At 39.9% G+C, this 17,817-nt stretch overlaps 1 protein-coding gene across 9 annotated transcripts in view; it reads left to right on the top strand.

Moving 5' to 3' along the window:
* LOC139476749 (transmembrane and coiled-coil domains protein 1-like) overlaps positions 1–15,679 on the top strand; it is a 63,925-nt gene extending 48,246 nt beyond the window's left edge. For 8 of the 9 annotated variants that reach the window (XM_071259434.1, XM_071259438.1, XM_071259441.1 and 5 more), the window contains 10 exons: positions 833–877; positions 1,124–1,156; positions 1,569–1,648; positions 2,337–2,400; positions 3,814–3,831; positions 5,268–5,493; positions 5,954–6,085; positions 7,944–8,033; positions 9,651–9,829; positions 11,108–15,679. In XM_071259434.1, coding sequence (XP_071115535.1) covers positions 833–877; positions 1,124–1,156; positions 1,569–1,648; positions 2,337–2,400; positions 3,814–3,831; positions 5,268–5,493; positions 5,954–6,085; positions 7,944–8,033; positions 9,651–9,829; positions 11,108–11,234 — 994 coding nt within the window. In that variant the 3' untranslated portion in view covers positions 11,235–15,679. The remainder of the gene's footprint in view (positions 1–832; positions 878–1,123; positions 1,157–1,568; positions 1,649–2,336; positions 2,401–3,813; positions 3,832–5,267; positions 5,494–5,953; positions 6,086–7,943; positions 8,034–9,650; positions 9,830–11,107) is intronic. The other variant, XM_071259435.1, reaches the window with a different exon arrangement.
* Positions 15,680–17,817: the final 2,138 nt, after the last annotated feature.

Here is a 17,817-nt window from a genome sequence, read left to right as displayed (position 1 = left end):
ATGTCTGCAATAATCTCCCATACATTGATTAGTGGTCAATATGAGGCACTGGACACATGTGATGTCTGGGATAACAATTTGATTATAAACCAGTGCAGATTACACCGCTGCCTCAGTGTGGCTCCACAGTTGTCCCACACTCACAGCCAGATAGAGATACACATGCTTAATATTTCATGCCAGTCAGACTAGAGGATTGTCAGATGCCATTGGGGATTAGGGATGGGTAGATGGACACTGTTGCCTCTTTGACATTTTGGGCTTTGCTGAACATGGGGTGAGTGGTTCCACTGTGTCTGCAACTGCAGGAATGAGGAATTTTGAAGTTGAAACTTTTGGACTGGGTGTTATTTAATTGGAGAGTCAGTTCTAGACAGTTTGTCTGTACTCTTTATTTTTCTGAGTAACGAATTACTGCTTGATCTTCTATGAAAAGGTTGCAAGCATTGTTACATTTTGGTTTTATGTTATTTAGTGTATATGATTGATGAGTAGACTGTGATTGGAATCTCCTACGATTTGTTGTTATTAACTTTGAGTTTTTACATAAAGAACCTGCTGTTTTTGTCATTGGAAGATTCACCAGACACTTCCTACCTCTAGTTATTCATGTTTGCAATATATTTCATTTTCCTTAGTTACAAATAGGATGTCCCTATAGAAGTTGTGTGGGAGAAACCTGAATATGTACATGTTTTTGAAGTTTCCTTTGCTAAGTGTGTTTTTGAAAAATCATAAGGATGGTTTTTATTATTTGAAGTTTCTTATTAACATCAACTGAGACTTGATTCTTACATACAATATATTCAAAATGTGATGTTCTTTTTTTCAGAGATGTGGGTGCCAATATTGTAGATGGAATAACAGGTTTCTCAGGGTGAGTTGCTATGGTTACATGTTTTGATGATTTATTTTATATTTTGAAAATATGTTAACTGTTTTCTTCCATTTTACTCTTAATGTTCTTATTAATATGTAATTCAATTTGAGAATATTGAAATTAGTTGGTTCTGTCAATACATTCATGTCGACATCATCATGCATGGTGAATCTGTTGTGGATAGTTAAAGCGTCTTGCTGTTTCTGTTATGGTTGTATAATATTGGTTCATGTTTTGCTTCAGTGGAGTCGTAGACAACATTAAGGGAGCCAAAGAGTAAGTTGAAGTACAGAGTACTTATATTGTGATATCTGCATACATTTGACTGAGAGATCATCTAGGGAGAATCATGTTTTGTCTTATTAATTATCATACTTACAAACAATTCGTTTTTGAAAACACTCTACTTCAGTCATGTATCAATAGTGTACTTTTTAATGATAAGTATTTTTAGGTGAAATTCAAATATTTGTCTATAGTTAGTGTTGATATTCTTAGCTATGTTGTGAATCTTGCTAAATATATTTTTTGGTATACATGTTGGTGCTATAGGAAAATGTCTTATAGACATTAAGAATATACATGTATGACTTTTTTTTAGGAATTTGGTATATTTTAATTATTTTTGAATTTTGGATTCATGCTGCCTCAAGTTTGAATGTTAACAGATTGCTCTTGTTCATTGCAGTACAATAGTTGCAAAACCCAAAGAATTTGCTCATCTAATAAAGAACAAGTTTGGAAGTGCTGACAATATTAATCAATTAAGTAAGTATTCCCTGCATTATGGTTCCTACCATAAAGTACCAAGCATGGCCTCCTGAGTAAATGAATATTATCACACCAGTGCTATTTAAGAACGGCACTGGTTCTGATTAAGGGCTTTGTGGATTAGTCCTTAAAACAGTTACCCTCTCAGGGACCCCAGGACATTGAGCATGTTTTGAACGATGGTTTCGCTGCTCTAGAATTAATTATTTACAGGCTGTTGGTTGGTTGGTGGCACATTGCTAACTGCAGCATTAAACAACATTCACTCACTTGGATTAGTAAGCACCTGGGAAGACACCCTTATGATGTTTGTTTAGGTTTCCCCCTGTACCACTTGGGGCTTTCCCCCTACATTAAGCTGCCCCCTTGTGGGAATCCTGGGTTAGAAAACATCCCCAGCGGCCCATGCTTGTCACACCGAGGTCAGACACATGGACTTGGATGAGTGCATACGCTACCCTGACTGGATGGGATTTTGCCCACGATATTAAGTTTGTCTGGTCCATATAGCTGTAATATTGCTGAGTGTGGTAACATGTCTGAAATATTGTTCAATTCACACATATCTGTGGTACTTTTGTGTCATGATGGATGGACATGATGTCACCCAATAGTTGTTGTTTTTCAAGACATTGCAGGAAATGTATAACCATGAACATTTATATTCTCATATTGCTTTTCACAGAAATGGATGAAGAGAAAGAAGATGGAGAAACTCGGCAGCCTTCAGGTGGAACTTTACCTGCCAGGTAAGAGGTCAAGGATGTTTCAAAGGGTTGAAGGTCATTTTAATGCTTGAAGGTGAAGGTCATTCATTGGGTGTTGGTGTTTATGAAGGATATTCAGTGGTGTGGAAATATAACTTAATGTTTTGTACTGCACAGTGGGATGGAATAAGGCAGACATGAATAATGCTGGTGAGGCAGAATTGACTAAATGGTAGCTATTTTACATTTTTTTAGAAAGGAATGGAGTTGCATTTAGTGGAGCCAAACGAAGCATTCTCTGTGGTCTTTTTGTCTTATCACCACATTGATCCTGTACTAATGTTGGCGTTTTATCGGTCAAAATGTTCACTTGCACACGGAATAGAGAAAAGTTGCTGTCTGAGGTATCAGACCAGTTTCACAACTGTCAAATAAACGTTTGTCAATGGATTGGTTTCAAAACTATCAAGATATGACTAAACAAGTTTTGACGTAGATTAAAAAAAAGATATAAAGCCCAGTGTCACCAGTGGTGTGATACTTAGTGGTAGCTTTCACACAGAGTACTCTGATGTCTTGCTGAGTCACGCTGTGGTCACGCAGTGCTGGACAGTTCACAGCAGCATGCAGGGTTGACCTCTATCAGGACAGCATGGTTGCTAGTTCATATAACATGTCTGACTCATCCTCTAACTTGCTTCCTAGACTAGACATTGCTTTATGGTAGACACTAGACACAATAACAAGTCACTGCGGCAGCTCTGTCAATCTGACAGCAGTCTTCTACACACTGGAATTGGGCTGTGTTGAAAATGCGAGTGTTTTCTTTCCTCAAGTTGTCCAGGTGATATTGATTAACCTTATAAGAGTATGGGAAACTTATGTTTCAGAGATAACTGGGTAGTATTAACTACCGTAGATATGCTCAATTATTGTCAGACAGAATGTGGGTCTTTGACAGGTTTTCTAATAGCTCAAACTTGTCTTTTGCCATCATTTTGAGGAGATTTATATTAGCTTTTAGAGATTAATTACAAGAAAGACATTTTACTGGATACAGCCTTGGACTATTTGCTGTCACAGACTGGTATCCGAGTTGTTAACTAGAGAAGCGTAGAAGGTGATCTAAGAAAGAATCAGAAAGTGATAGATATCATGAGTATCGATCCATGCCATAGGGGTACGATGACATGCCACGAACCAAATCAATGAGCCGTATCGCCCAATCCATTGTCACTCTAAGTATGTGTGTAGTTGAGTGAGGTTTGGATATTCAGAAATGAACGTGAGCAAGAGTGTATTTTAGTATTACAATTCATATATTAGTAATGTCAAACCATAGAATATTGAATCAATGTTTGGTACCATATGTGTTAGGTGTATTCAAGATGATTGTTAGAAAGTGTTATGTGAGATTGTGTAGAGAGTTTAACATCACTTTATCTTGCTATGCAGACAAACTGTAGGAACTGAGTAAGTAATCGGTCACAGGGCCCTGTTGTACACACGACCCATTCATACATAGGTTGAAGCACCAATAATAATGATATGATTTTTACAAAGTTCTCACCTCAGATTCAGTAAATCATTTTGTCATTGTTGAATATACCCTTTATGAGAATCTCACATAATTAATGAGAATCTTGTTCCAGAACAGTGTCATCCAAATCTGTATTTATCTATTTTGAAAGGCTGCCATTTTTCTAAGGTTTCCTTTTCCAAAACATTGCCTTTTATCATAACATGCCTGGTTATTTGACATAGGGACTTGTCTTCAGCAAGTGTCAGGCTGCTTGTGTGGGCCCTGTGTACAACAGTGTGTCTGTCAGCCTAATCAGTGTGACAGCGTAGACACTGACTGATTCACGAGACCATGTCCACACACTGTGCTTCATACACTGTGCTTCATGCCATAACACTGCCATACTCCCCCATATCACAGGCTGCATTGCATGACAGTAGACCACTTTGCGTTTTCAGTTCTTTCAGATTAATGCTTTTTGAGTTCAGGTGTTTTTGTCCTCTTTAGTTCCCCACAAAGTTTTGCATTGTGTGTATTGTGAACAAGTGTGTGTGTGTATGTGTGTGTGTTCAGATGTACATTGCTTCATGCAAATTATGTTGTTGTACAGTAGGTGTAGATGCTGAGCACCTCAGTAGTTTTATTTCTATAAGCAGTGTGTGTGTGAATATTTTTTATGCAGCATCAGCTATTTGCAACTATTAGCTGTGTTTGCTAAGTAACACATCAGCAGGCTTAGTTCTATGAGAAGTGAGTGAACAGCGCTTAAAGCAACAGCAGCTATTAGCTGTGGTTGCTAAGTAACACAGCAGCAGGCTTAGTTCTATGAGAAGTGAGTGAACAGCGCTTAAAGCAACAGCAGCTATTAGCTGTGGTTGCTAAGTAACACAGCAGCAGGCTTAGTTCTATGAGAAGTGAGTGAACAGCGTTTAAAGCAACAGCAGCTATTAGCTGTGGGTGCTAAGTAACACAGCAGCAGACTTAGTTCTATGAACAGTGAGTGAATAGCGCTTACAGCAACAGCAGCTATTCGCAGTGGTTGCTGAGTAGCACTGAAGGCCTGATTTCTGAGTGGTGAATGTGACTTAACCCAGCACCTACAATTTAGTAGCTATTGCAGTGGTTGTAGAGCAGCACAGCTACAACCCATGTAGTAGAGGCTGTGACAGTACAATGCACCTTTTTATGTTCTCATGAACCATTGAGCAGTATAATGACCAATCAGATTGAATTGTAAAATATATTTTCAATAGAATGAAAAATCAAAGCTCTTTGTACCGGTAATTTTAACTTATGCTCGGTCCATTTCTTGTATTTATCCAGTCAGTGTGATTAGCTGTATAGAAACATGTTTTCTCTATTCTGATTTGTGTGTTTGGTCTGTTAGTTTCAAGTACGGGTCGGACGATGAAGGATCAAGCATCACTTCAGGGTCAGGGTTCGGGGCACATAGTAGTCCCCACTCCACTTCCCAGAATACCTCACAGCAACTTCCTGTTCTCACTCAAGCCATCGTTGACCCCATTCTGCTGGAGCTGGAAGAAATGAAGGACTTCAACCGGAAGCTCACAGATCAAATCCAGAAACTTGCCGAAGAGTATGACACATACAAGGTAATGCAACAGCCTTCTTGACCTGCCTGTTCACCTTCCTGTCCACTACATCGTCTTCAGGCCAGCTTTTGTTTTTGTTCTTTGTGTATGGATTTCTTTGTGAAAGATCCTTAATGGGGGGAGAAGGAGGAAGAGAAATGGACAAAAAAACAACAGAAAAACATTTCTGATTATTTTTTTTGAGATTATTTAAAATGGTGTTGCCATGCATGCAGTGCATCAGCAATATTTTCTGCATGTCAATTTTGGGTTTCTGCTTTCTTAAAATAATAACTATGTGACACCCTTTTTGTGAAAAAGAGAAGCTGCTTGGCTTTTGAATGTTATTGCCTGAGAAACAATATATTGCCATGTTTATGTATGGTGTATCGGTCACAGTTATCAAGGGATCAGCTGTGGTCTGGTGTAACTGTAAGTGTGTTTCTAACTGTGCCTAACTGTGTGTGTGTGGTTTGTGCAGGCTACGTCCACCTGCGAGATGAGCATACTGCGGGGCCTGCTGGATGAGGAGAAGTACAAGGTAGACCGCCAGGAGGATCAGATCAACGATCTCACAGAGCTGCATCAGAACGAAATCACCAACCTCAAACAGGTCAGTGGACAGAATACGGGTCTAGGAGTGAACACATCAGGGTCTACAGAATTATTACTGACCGAGGTCTGATAGTTTAGGATATTGATTTGAGATACTAAAAGTCGCCCAGGAAGTCAGGAAAGCAGGCATTGCTCATCCTATCAGCTGGTCCAGTGAAGGATTGCTGGTTGTAATTGACAGGGTGGCCCAGTCGTCTAAGGCGCCGCGATTCGCTGTGCAGAGTTGCGTCCCTTGGGCACGCCAGAAACCTATGATTGTGGGTTCGAATCCCAGTTCGCCCCGATTATGTTTCTAGGTTTGTCAGCACCATACTCGTACTCGAAGTGGTAAACGTCTTAGACCTGCATCACTTCGGGCTTTCCTCCCACATTAAGCTGACACGCCGCGATATAACTGGAATACTGTTAAAAGCGACGTTAAGCCCAACTCACTCACTCACCCACTGTAATTGACAGAGTTGTGTCTCTTAGCCATGCCAGGATCTGCATTGATTTGCTCTCATATTGTCAGCATATGACAATCACTATGATGTAGTCCTACGAGAAGTGAGCAGATAACAGAGATTGGTTAAGCGTACCCAATGAAAGTAAATGAAGATGCTTTATCTGCCTGACTTTAGCAAGGAAAAAATCCCTGCATGTTTTTTTCACTTTACTTATACATGCATTGTTCATTTACAACATTGTGAGGTCAGATAAAAATGTAAGTCAATACAAGTCAAATGGTATAACATATTTCTTCCAAACACAGGGAGGAACAGCTTTACATTTACCTGCCCAATCCATGTTTTTATGGTCAATATCCTGTATATTCCAGAGAACCACTGTCACTGGAATATAGGGGGACCAGTGAAAGTTGTTATCAATTTGGACTGGGTCATCGTCCATAATTCTACCATGAATTTGGAATTTACTCGATTCTGATTGGTCAATCAGAGGCTATTAAATCACAATAAACCCCCTCTGATTGAAACAGCTGGTTTGACGACTGCGTCACCGCGGAAGCTGATATTCACTGAATAGTACTTTTTTCAGTCATTGTCGGTAGACATATTTAAAAAATTATATCTACAATTACAGGTTACAAAATGCACACGTGCGGTAACTACAGTATTCAAAAGATGTGTGGCAATGCATTTCGTGAAGAAAACACGATAGAAATCTACAAAGGGAATGTATTTACGTTTTGGAGACATCAGAGAGCTTGGAATTTTGGCACTTTTCTATATATGACTGTGATGTCATAGCTTTTGGGTCACAATGAGCGATATGATGTCATAATGGTGAAGTGCGATGTAGGGCGAAAGCCTTGCAAAGCTTGCTTTGTTTTCTTTAGGGATGCCCACCTCATGTTAGCTTACCAAGTTGCAGTGCTTATATGCTTTCAATGCCTGTCATATGGTCCCGTGAAGTATTAGTGTGTAAACAAACTGCTTGAGTATACACAGCGCCATATTTTGTTCAGGGATTCCTTTATTCAGATCGATAACCCACTCAAAACACTGGACTCAACCCATGCCGCTTCACTCAGTATATTTGCTAACACCAAAGAGTTGGCGTTTTATTTAGTCATGGTAGAACATGCTGTGTTTTCAATGTAGAGCTGCGCGTTCAGTTCCAAATTCAATTTAGCGCGGTTATATCTACAGGTAATGTAGCTCTACATTGTAAACACAGTAGGTTTATCTCCTAAATAAGTCACACAAGACCATAAAATTCGTTTTACAAATGAACCATGTATATTTGTATTTCAGTAAAGTGGTAGTTATGAAATCCACACTTTCTTTTCTTAATAATCTTACATTGTTGTATGTCGGCCATGTTAATTTCTGACTTTTGCTGTTGATTCTCTTCAGGATATCACCAGTATGGAAGAAAAGATTGAGTATCGTTTGGATGAACGAACAACGGACCTCAGTGATCTCGTAGACAATTGTCAGACAAGGGTATGTAATTTTACTGGATGAAAATGCAAGGTTGCTGAAAGACCAGAGCAGCTGTCATTGATTGAAGGCAATGATGGCCCATTAATCTCTACTCAAAGCAGGGCTGTGGGGTAGCCTGGTGGTTAAGGTGTTCGCTAGTCATGCTGAAGGCCTGGGTTCCATGCCCTTCATGAATACAATTTATGAAGATATTTCCGGTGTCCAAAATATTTCTGGAGTATTGCTCAAGTGGCCAAAGCCTGTACTCACTCTACTGTCAAAGCATGGCTCAAAAGTTTTGCAGTCTGACATTTGAGATAGATTTCTTTTCCAGATGTAAGGTCCAGGCCACAAACTTGCCTATTGCTTGGATCTTGTGAAATATATGATTCACAACTAAACCTAACTGATGTTTTTTATTTTGGGTGAAAAGTTTACCGTATTCAACCCATTAAGCGCCCAGGGCGCTTAAAAAAAGACAGAAAGTGTGGGCACTTATTAGGGACAATTCAGGTCAAATTGGCGTAAATTCATCAGTAAGCCTTACCGTATTTTCTTGAGAATAGTGCGCACCTTTTTACCAAATAACACAGCTGTGTAGAAGGGGGTGCGCATTATACATGAATTAATGAGTGTTGATGTTTTTTCCCCCATGGAAAGACATTACTGTGAGCACGTAACACCGGAAATACCATGTCAACAAATCCATACTGAAGTTCGCAAATTATTCATGTAATTACACTGTCTGGCTATAAAAAGTGTTCTTTGTATATCTGAACTTTTTTTTGTAACTTATTTCATTAATTTTATTCAAAATTCCTATTGATATTGTTTTAATTAATTTCGGCGAAATCGTGTTTGAAGCGATCGGAAGATCGCACAACTCACCATTATTAACAGCAACCACTGTCAGATTTCCGCTATTGACGCCTTGAAACGAACTTAAGTTGACAGAGAATGGATACATATATCATAAATGCCATACTTTGAATCGTTAAAAGTCATATTTGTTTTTGTTGGACGATTCTATGTCAACACGTAATTCTCGCGATCACGTGCACGGGAGCCTTGACGGTGACTGGTCAGACTGGTTCCATGTAAAAAATAATACCCGGCAATAGCGATCAGCTGCTTCACTTAGGGTTATTATTATTTTAAATATGTTTAGTAAAAGCTGCATCTAAATTAACAAGATATTGGAATATATTATTCCTGATAAAAAAATAGTTTCAGATACAACTTTTGCCGATCCTTGCATTTAAAATCCTGTAAAGTTATATCATTGGGTGTGTCTTGACCGACTCACCGGTAGATTCCAAGAAAACGTGTAGCTGATTGCTGTGTCCGGCTTAGTTTACGAGAAAATGCACAAGGTAATCTTAATCCCTGGATATAAAACGATGCCTAGCTGAACAAAAAATACAATTTAAACGGTAAATCAACATGTCTGGGGGGGGCGCTTATTGGGGGAGGGGCGCTTAATGGGTCGAATACGGTAAGTTAAAAATTTGAGAATATATCACAAGTTTTGAAAAGTATTTGTCACAGAATTTGTTTCTGAACTGGAAAACAAGTTGGCATTTTTTGTACTAGTTTGGAGCTTCATTTTTCAGTAGCCTTTATTGTCTGTCTTCACAGATCCAGCGTCTGGAACAACAGCAGCAGCAGCAGCAAATCCTGTCCATGGAGATGGTCGAGAACGTCACATTCAGGACAATACTCACAAAACTCATCAACGTTGTCCTTGCACTACTTGCTGTTGTGCTGGTTTTTGTATCCACTGCAGCAAACCTCCTATCTCCCTTTCTGACATCAAGGTAGGAATCATGCTTAACAGAAACTTGATGTCCCCACCCTTAGTTCAGCCCATTTAGCAGCACATTAAAGCACCAGGTGGTGTCAGCTTAAAGAGGGACTCTGTTACACAAGCCTGGACGCAGTTCAGTCTGTGTTTAGACATTGGACATTTTGTTCCCTTTGTGAAGCTATGAGGGTACTCGAAAGTAACTGACAGATTGAAGTCATTAAATGTGAGTGAGCAGACTAAGTGTGGGTTGAATGACCCAAATCAAACATGCTGTAGCTGACAGTTTGCCAGCAGCATGGTCATTTGGAAATTTTTCAACACAACCAGCCACATTCTACTCTGTGAATTCCCCTGTGTGGATTCCAGGTAAATATAGGTCCTCACCACAACCTATGCTTGCTGACATGTTAGAGCCCCAAACTGAATTGGAGGGTCAGGCTCGGTGACTTGGTTGATGGAGTGTCATGGTACGCTGGCGGCTTCGATTGTTGCTGGCAGTATCAATCACTGGCTTGTCTGGTCCAGACCCAATTATTTACAGGCTGCTGCCATATAGCTCTAGTTCAACATTAACAACAAACAAACAAACAGTAGTCTGTGATTTGGGTTCATAGGAATTCCTGGCTCAGGTTCTGGAGTCCACGTGTAGTTAATGTATTTTCTTGACTTTCGTCTGTACCCGAGCATATTGCGCACCCTCATGAAGGGGTTACAGTATTTGAGGAACAATACTTTTTGATTATAATGCACAGTTAAAAAAAGTACATCATATCCTTTCAGGTAAACAAACATTTGATAACAAACTTGGTCAATAAAATTTTGAAATCTGCAATAAAGCGTCACTAGATATATTGATATTGATCCAAACCCTAAGCCTTACATTGTTAGCCTAACTTGTATTTCCAACATTTTTACCATTAGGGTATATGATGCCCTTTGAAAGTGCTCTGTAGATATAGATACCCAAGGACACTGAAAAATATCACTCCATCTGAAATACTCCCACGGCATGTAGCAAGAACCAAATATTTATTCTGTTTTGCCAACTATGCCATGCATATTAATTCCCATTATGTCATAGACTGCTTATTGTGATAAGGAAATATGTAAAAAACAGGTTAGTTGGTTATTTCTATGAATTTTTTGTGACCCACACTAAAACAATTTCTTCCTATTTTTGTAAACCTGAAAAAATGAAATCAGGTGGTAGGAAGTGTGGCTGCTTTCCAGGAATGTATGTATTGATGATCATCATGGCATGAAGGTAATCCAAAGTTCTTCCTTCCAGAATGCGCATCCTGTGGACCATTGTTTTGGCAGTGTTCATCACGGTCCTGTATCACAGCTGGGACGGCATTGAAGCTGCTGCTCATTACTCATGGGACATGATGACTAGTATATGGCCGTGGAGGTAGTGTTGCCGTCACCTGCTGCCGCACGGCAGTCTGGACTATATCTGTATTTTGCTTCCACTGCAATAACATGAAAGTCTCAGGGACCCAGGGTTCCCAGCGACTGAGGGGCATGACTCCAAGATCTTCCTGTATTCCGCTGACAACGAATTGATTTGCTACAAATTGTGTTGGCAAGCAAAGGATGAAGGTTCAGTGTGTCAGGCAGTGATTTTGCCACTGTGCCCTGATTGGCTGGATTTTAGGACCTGCATTATCTGTGTTACTTTGGAGTGATTGGTTGATCTGATTGTCTGGTCTGCTTTTTGCCCACAAGCTGCCAAACCAGAAGGGAACCTGGAAATGATCTGCACTTTGGTGAAATCAATCTTTTTAGTTTCATTACTTTTCATTTCATGGGAGAGTTTTGAAAGAGAATTAATTCATGCATCAACGAACATAATGGTTCACCCTGCACAGAAATGTGCATGCACAACACTGTAGTTGGTTGTCTCTAAACGATGTGGTTCAGAGGTGATGAATGCGCTCTTAGAGTGTTCACCATCATGGATGAAAGGGTACCACTCCCTGTCATGTACTTTGATATTAAACCAAAGTTTTGTGTGTAGACTATCCAATGAGACTTTATAGTTTTGTGGCAGAGGTGCAATGTTCATCCTGTCATGTTTTGTGCAATTCTAGCGGGATTGGTACCCGCTGACAAGATACCATGATTGCTATGGTATCCCACTTGTGATCTTAGACCTGTTTTGGATAGGTCATGTGATGTGTCACAGGACCCTGTCCTTACCTAACAAGGGCTGGCTGGCTGGCTATTGGTGTTATTGTGTTCTTGCCATTGTTTAGTCATCTCTGTTACTGTGCCCAATGGTGATGCACAGATGGTATACGTACCATTGTGATGAAATCTAGTCTGCTGGAAGGAATTTCCGGAATTGTTTCATAATTTGGAAGTTGTTCAACTGAATGTCACCCTGAACAGTGAATGCAGTTTGTTAAGGTGTGTTGCCTGGGATTACAAAATAAATTTGAATGTGTGAAGTTGTTTTAAGATGGAGGAAGTATCCAGGTTGTTGCCTGTTTCTTGCTGTCTCAGCAGACTAGGAACCATTACTGAATTGGTTTGACACCATGTCACTCTTTAAACCTGAATGACATTCTTTACTATGTTTTATTTGCTTGTTTGTTCACAATTCATGTCAAGCCGTTTTTTAAAGCTTTATTTATGAACTTGTGCACGTTTTGTTTTCCAAATCAGTTACATTCTGTTCTTCTTTTACAACATATCTTGAGCAACATCTCAGACATCTCATTCAGTGACAAATATATACAAATCCTAGATGAATTTGAACTCAAAACATTTGGCAAATTGTCCAATCTGTAATTTGCAAAATCTCTGGAATCTTCTTTGAAAAATATTTGTTTTGGATGGGAAATCTTCACGGGGCCAACTTTCTATATAGACATTTTATTTTCATTGCACAAAAGAGTAAAGGGGATTTTACAGAGGATAGAGTTCCACCATTTTCATCACCTTTTCAGGTAATATGTTTGGAGTATACATGTTGAGCACAAAATAAGTGTTGACTTTTTTTTTGTTTATTTATTGGTACAATTGTTTCTTGTAGACTTGATTTTGCTTGTCCATCTGAATGAGCTCCTGGTGTGTATATAATGTTGCCTTCTTCCTCCAGTCAGTCGTGCAATGTTCATCCTTATACTGGGGACAGCAAGCAGGAGCACCAGCTCTAACCATTGCCAGCATGTTATCCATCTGACCAGTACACCTTGTATTGGTGTTATCCACTCACAGTGTTATCGAGGTGTGCGAGTGTTGCAAGCTCAAGCTCTATTCTTCATTGTCGTTAAGACTGTTATTTGAAGTGATTAATACTGTTATTTGCAGGGATCAGGCTCGACCTGTTCATCATAACATTTGTTATACCTGTCGAAGGTTGTAAGAGAATCTCATAGAGTTTATGTCACAGGTTTAGTAATGATGGTCTGATGTCCCCAATGTGTTGGTTTCTCACTATAAAACAAATTGAGATCAGTTTGTTGTCATCATCTATTGATCATTTGAGCTGACATATGGACAGAGATTTCCCCTCAAACAGCAATTTAAATGACACGTTATTGTGCTTCTACAGAAGGAGCATGTTGCAATAGTTGTTTCAAGCCTTATGGTTCAAGCACTAGCTCGTCATACATAAGACCAGGGTCACCCACTATGTCTTGTGTACTGTGTGAAACCCATGCTTGGTGTCCCCAATTGTGATGTCTGGAAAGCATTCTAAATTCCAGTTTGCATACAGTCACTCAAGTTTCCCTCAGACACAATAGATGTATTATGCACACCAAGTCTAGGAGTATTTCCACAGGCTTTGAAATCCCATAGCTTTCAGTGTAGTAAAGATAGGCATTGCATTTTGGAGTCTATAAATCATCTACCTGTACATAATTTCAATTTTGTGCCACAGTAATTTGTCTGATAACGTGGTCAGTTTGTAGGGTGGGTGCACATGACTGCATGTTGCTATATCATAAGTATAGCTGACAATGCATTTTCAATGTCCATAAGAAAATATGAAAATAAGCATATTTAGATTGTTTTCATATCTCCATGCATATATTCATAAACTTTATACTCATAGATAATATTTTGGCTACACTGAAATAAAATAGAAATATATAGGCCTTTTGAAAATTCTAATGGGGGAAACTCAGAGTATTGGTAGCTCCTGTGTAGGACAATGATGCATGGAGCTTGAGCTACAGTGTGAGCGCTGTGTGTTCTATGTGAATGCTAGAGTATAGCCTACATGTGATACAGTCAAGTACTGTCAGTGTTGTCATGTCATACAGTTTAGCATCTGCAGCCGATGTAGAGGGTACCAGCCTCATCAACTTCCTGCTGGTACAGTTGTAGTTTTGGTGTCAGATGATTTACGGGACTGGCTGTCATGTTTACTTCGAACAAACAGATTTCATTGTGAACCTATTTTCCTATCTGTGCTCTGTACAGGAAGACAATCACTGTGTCTTCTTCTTATCAACAAAGGCTTCTTCAAAGGCTGCTTGCAAGACAATCAAAGGGCCGGTGAGATTCACTCAAGTACTGATACGTTTTGAAGTGATGCATATATGTCAGGTTTGCATCAATACAAAACATGTGCTGATAGATATGAGGAGATCCTGTTTGTATGGTTTCCATTTTCTAATGACTGGCATATTTGTGTCTCATATCACAACAGTTCTACTACAAACTCTCGCATTACATGCAGTCACATGACAAAGTAGACATGACTACCACAATTATTTTGAACTGATCACAAATACTTTCTTCATTCATTGTTTCTCAATATTTCTGATATATTTCGGGGAGAGTATTACAGCAATGCTGATGTTATGATTCAGTTGGTTGGTTACCTTCAAGGGTAACTGTTAACATTTGTTTATGCAAAGTTCTGACTGTAAACTTTAGTTAGTATTTATTAGGGATTGGACGATTCCAAATTTACTACCCGGGTACTCGACCCCCTATTACCCGACCCTACCCGGGTACCCACTGCAGGTCTCAAGAGTCGGGAACAAAATGTCTGATTGTTTTACCGCAGCCCTGGCCAAAACTATTTAGATACATGTATCAAACAATAAGATCGTGCGTTCACTGAAGTTGACTGGAGCTTTATCTTTACTCAAACATATACAAGTCAAAAGGAATGTGTGTATCATCAGAAAGAAATGCGAATGTTAGAGACTTGTAGTGTAACCACTGATCTATACTTTTTGTCATTAAACAATATATCCCGTGACTAACCATGGGTCCGGGTAGTCCTGTGGGTACCCGGGTCCAACCCAGTTACCCGTCCCTGCCCTAATATTTATTGCATCTAAGATATGATGAAGTTTGAACTGACCAACTCAGTGTGGTGATCGGTTCTGGTGTAACTATATACTACTCAAAAGAAGTTGAAGAACACCATATTTTTTTCTACAGTTTATCTGTCATGGCTGGTGGGTATTGCAACACACAGCCGTCCAATTGTTGGTGTCCTTGTGACTTGTTTTGAGTAGTATACTTTCAGATTGGTTAAACATGTTAGGCTGTATCAAGTATGGGGGTGGAATAAATAGAATTCTCCATCCTACATTTCAGCTGCAACTTCATTTCAAAATTTCACTGAATAGTATCAGTTAAATGTTGACAACAGTGGTTTTGTTCAACAACCCAGATTGTTGTGATCTTATAAGTGAAGTATCTTAGTCAACATTTGAAAGTGATTTCCAGTGTTAAGTTTTATTTGCACGAGTCCACAAAAATGATCTGCTACAAAGATGCCATCTTCCTAATGGTTAAAGTGGCAAATGTCATTAGTCCTGAAGTTTACTAGTCTTGGATTCTGATATCTGATATTCATGCAACAAATGTCAGTCCCAGGAGCTGAAGGTCTGTATGTCTGTATGAAGTAAACACAGCACCTGTGGGCCAGTCCCGGGCTACCTAGAGCAGGACAGACACATTGTGTAGACTTACTGAGTGTTAGCTATTTGCAGTACTGTGATATGTACATAGAAACATCAGATGTCACCTCACCATATCTGTTCTTCAGCATGTTCAGGGATGGATGGAGCAAGGCTTGGTCAGGTTGGACTCACTGTCAGGAAATAGCTGGGAGATACATTGCAGATGCTTTGATGATCATTTGATGTCATCTGATGCCATCTGTTTTAGGATGGCGTGTAGAGATTGCAAGAAATGATCTAGAAGTGAAAAAGTGCCAGTTTGACAAATTGTCTTTGAAATGTGTTTTTTATGTCTGACAAACTCTCAGTTTCATCATTGTAGTAAGAACCTTTCAGAGCTGAGTACATATGGCACAATTGTGGATGTTGTCTTAAGTTGGATACTATCTTGTCACTCTGCCAGTGCCCACACAGAAGTATGACCTGACCTTGACCTTGACCTTGACCACCTACGTAAGAGGCTGCAGTCAAGGAAATTTTGTGTCCAGGTGATCATTGTGACAACTCTTTGGTATGGAGAGAACTCCTTGCTAAGCTTAGATGTGTATTTTTGTTGCCCCTGTCGAATCCTGCAATAAAGCTTGGCCCTTACACAAACTTGTCTGTTTTTATTTCCTCCTCCATCCTACAATTTTGAAACTACTGCTACACACAAGTAGGTGTGAATATAGGCTTTCGACGGGCCCACCGGACCACTCCCTCTATATTGTAGAAGGCCTGCTGCTATTTCTGCTGGCCACGGACCAAAGGGCCAGCAGTTAAGTCCATTCCTGCGAGTGAAGTGCTCGTAATATATCCCATTTGGCGAACCTTGTTTTAAATTGAAAAGGCCAGATTTGATTTGCACTCACTTGATAATGTTTCATGAGACACGCTGAGTTGTTATGTTTGAATATTTAACATTTTATTCAAAATTACAAGCGTTCGAGAGACCTGTGCTCATACAACTGTCGCCACATAAAGGAATGTCTATAATCGTCAAGGTAGCCCCACGCAAACACGAATCTGCAGGTATTTGCCAGTACAGCTCATACTTTTAGGAGACAGCAGCATAGCCATATATAGGGTAAATATCATGCTGTTTCACAATATCAGGATGATTTTATGTCTCAAAATCAGAGGCCGGGGTGTGTGGCTTGGTGCCGATATTGCGATGCCGCTGTCCCCTAGATCATTATCAGCTCTAAGGAGGGAACACAGTAGTGAAAACAGACAACTTGTTTATACATTACAGAAACATTTATTCGGATGACGAAAGGTCGAAAGTAATATGCCTAAAGAGAGATCCAAAATACGGGGCCAAAACAAGATATATAGCATCACCTTGTGCGATTAAAGATAGTCATCGATTACATGAAAAAAAGCCAAAACGTAAGCAAACGATGGGCCAAAATGGTGTGTCTAAAATGTGCCAAAATGCGTATCGAAAGAATGCATATTAAAGAGAAGAGCTCTCTCTCTCTCTCTCCCTCTCTCTCTCAATCTTTCTCACACGTTCACACTTTCAATGTATCTTTCTTTCACACTCACCCCAACTCTCTCTCTCTCATTTCTTCCCTCAATCTTTCTCACACGTTCACACTCTCAATGTATCTTTCTTTCACTCTCTCTCTCTCTCTCTCTCATTTCTTCCCTCAATCTTTTTCACACGTTCACACTCTCAATGTATCTTTCTTTCACACCCCCCCTCTCTCTCTCTCTCTCTCTCTCACACACACACACACACACACACTTATACACATATCCAAACATTCACTCACTCACTCACTCACACAGTCAGATATTAAAAGGATAAGGAGTCTACGAGAAGATCTTCCTAAAGAAGGCAGCCGCTCTCGTCAGCGCCTTTCTCAAGGGATGAATCTCTCGGTCATCCACGAAGCTGTGGTCATCCTCGTCCTCGTACACCCAGTAGTCACTTTCATCGTCGTCACTTGGGGCAGGATAGTGATCGGCGTGGTTGATGGTGACAGGGGCGGGGAGCGTCTCATCGTAGACAGGGCGGGCCCAGAACGGAGTGAAGACACTCAGGGGGTCGGGGAAACGGGAAGGGGACACA

The sequence above is a fragment of the Haliotis cracherodii genome, unplaced genomic scaffold (assembly GCF_022045235.1).
Source record: "Haliotis cracherodii isolate W230 unplaced genomic scaffold, xgHalCrac1.p SCAF_1, whole genome shotgun sequence".
NCBI lineage: Eukaryota > Metazoa > Mollusca > Gastropoda > Lepetellida > Haliotidae > Haliotis > Haliotis cracherodii.
The sequence above is the reverse complement of the archived record's forward strand: the minus strand, read 5'-3'. Positions and strand labels throughout refer to the sequence as shown.